Below are 2,500 nucleotides of genomic sequence, written 5' to 3' on the forward strand. Positions count from 1 at the left end.
TACAGGAAGAATGTTTGTCCGTAATTTGCCAGAATGTTAAAGTTAAAGTTCAGAGAGTGTTTCCCGTCGGCTGGTGTGTGTGTGTCTGCAGTGAGGGATTGTGGGAAGTGTATTAGTGGTGCAGAGATGAGAGGCTGTACTCAGTTTGTGGATGTTGGGTAAGACGCTCTTTCCTTTCTTCATGTAAGAGGCGCGGAATCCGTCCAGAGACAAGATGATCAGAGGAGGACGGACAAACCTTCAACAACAACACACACATTCACATTACGCATTCAGCAGACGCTTCCAAACGCAGAGTGAGAGCAGATTCATGATGACGTCACACAAAAGCTGCGCTTGATTGGTGTGTGTGAGAAAGCTCTCAGTGTGAAGAGACACGTCTATGACAGATGATCCCCCATCACTCACCCTGCAGGGCATTCTGGGCTCTGAATCTCCTCACAGTCGCCCTCCAGCCACGAGCTCTCGCCTACACACACATTCAACATCCCGCTATTACACATGGCATTGTATTGAAAATGTCTGATGTGCTGTGTGTGAGTGTGTGTGTGTGTGTGTGTGTGTGTGTGTGTGTGTGTGTCTGACCGGTGCACAGTGATCTGTAGTTAGTACAGCAGTCTCCTCTCAGCAGACAGTCGTCTGAACACTGACAGGCGTAATTCTCATTCCGGATCTCTCCACAGCGCTGCTGAGAACACTCGAACCCTCCCGCTGAACACACACACACACACACACACACACAGTACAATGAACACAGAGCATCTAAACAGAGTTCTCCGTCATGGCAGTGTTCTGATCGTTCACGTTTCAGCAGTGATCCTCTATAATGAACATTACAAGCAAACTCTACACATCGAGAGAAAGTTTTTATGAGATTCACCCAAACATACATACACTGATAAATGGTAAATGGTAAATGGACTGCATTTATATAGCGCTTTTAACAGACCAATGGCCATCCAAAGCGCTTTACACATTGCCTCACATTCACCCATTCACACACCGATGGCGGTGTCAGCCATGCAAGGCGTCCATCCAGCTCGTCGGGAGCAGCTGGGGTTAGGTGTCTTGCTCATGGACACCTCGACACTTGGTCAGGTGGAACCGGGGATCGAACCACCAACCTTCCGGTTTGTAGACAACCTACATGAACCACTGAGCCACTGCCGCCCCATAAATCCTCTTTATTCAATTATTCAAACTTTCAAACGTTCAAATATTCAATTATTCAAACTTTCAAATATTCAAATGTTCAAATATTCAAATGTTAAAATAATCAAACGTTCAGATGTTCAAATATACAAACGTTAAATATTCAAATGTTCAAACATTCAAATGTTCAAATATTCAAACGTTCAAATATACAAACGTTAAATATTCAAATGTTCAAATATTCAAGCGTTCAAATATTCAAATATTCAAACTTTCAAATATTCAAATGTTCAAATATTCAAATGTTAAAATAATCAAACGATCAAATATTCAAACGTTCAAATAATCAAACGTTCAAATTTCAAACGTTCAAATATTGAAATAATTAAACGTTCAAATGTTCAAATATACAAACGTTAAACATTCAAATGTTCAAATGTTCAAATATTCAAACGTTCAAATATTCAAACTTTCAAATGTTCAAATAATCAAACATTCAAATTTCAAACTTTCAAATATTCAAACGTTCAAATATTGAAATAATTAAACGTTCAAATTTTCAAATATACAAACGTTAAACATTCAAATGTTCAAATATTCAAACGTTCAAATATTCAAACTTTCAAATATTCAAATGTTAAAATAATCAAACATTCAAATGTTCAAATATTCAAGCGTTCAAATATTCAAATATTCAAACTTTCAAATATTCAAATGTTCAAATATTCAAATGTTAAAATAATCAAACGTTCAGATGTTCAAATATTCAAATGTTAAAATAATCAAACGTTCAAATATTCAAACTTTCAAACGTTCAAATATTGAAATAATTAAACGTTCAAATGTTCAAATATTCAAATGTTCAAATATTCAAATGTTCAAATATTCAAATAATTAAATGTTCAAACGTTCAAATGTTCACATATTTAAATAAGCAAATATTTAAATTTCAAAAGTTCAAAAGTTCAAATGTTCAAATGTTCAAATATTCAAATGTTCAAATGTTCAAACGTTCAAATGTTCAAATGTTCAAACGTTCAAACGTTCAAATATTCAATTAAGCAAATATTCAAATGTTCAAATAATCAAATATTCAAATAATCAAACATTCAAATATTCAAATGTTCAAACGTTCAAAATTTCAAATATTCAAATGTTCAAACGTTCACATGTTCAAAATTTCAAATATTCAAATGTACAAATGTTAAAATGTTAAAATATTCAAATGTTCAAATATTAATACGTTCAAATGTTCAAACGTTCAAATGTTCAAACGTTCAAATATTCAAATGTTAAAAATGTTCATATATTCAAATGTTCAACTATTCATACGTTCAAATGTTCAAAC

At 34.2% G+C, this 2,500-nt stretch overlaps 1 protein-coding gene across 1 annotated transcript in view; it reads right to left on the bottom strand.

Moving 5' to 3' along the window:
- Nucleotides 1–2,500, bottom strand: part of enpp2l (ectonucleotide pyrophosphatase/phosphodiesterase 2-like) — a 38,560-nt gene that overhangs the window by 26,038 nt on the left and 10,022 nt on the right. Inside the window, exons 4-6 of the mRNA XM_079828339.1 lie at nt 586–711; nt 409–469; nt 141–238 (exon numbers count right to left, since the gene is read on the bottom strand). Of these exons, the coding sequence (XP_079684465.1) occupies nt 141–238; nt 409–469; nt 586–711 (285 nt within the window). The remainder of the gene's footprint in view (nt 1–140; nt 239–408; nt 470–585; nt 712–2,500) is intronic.

Source organism: Gobio gobio (assembly GCF_949357685.1).
Source record: "Gobio gobio genome assembly, chromosome: 11".
Taxonomy (NCBI): domain Eukaryota; kingdom Metazoa; phylum Chordata; class Actinopteri; order Cypriniformes; family Gobionidae; genus Gobio; species Gobio gobio.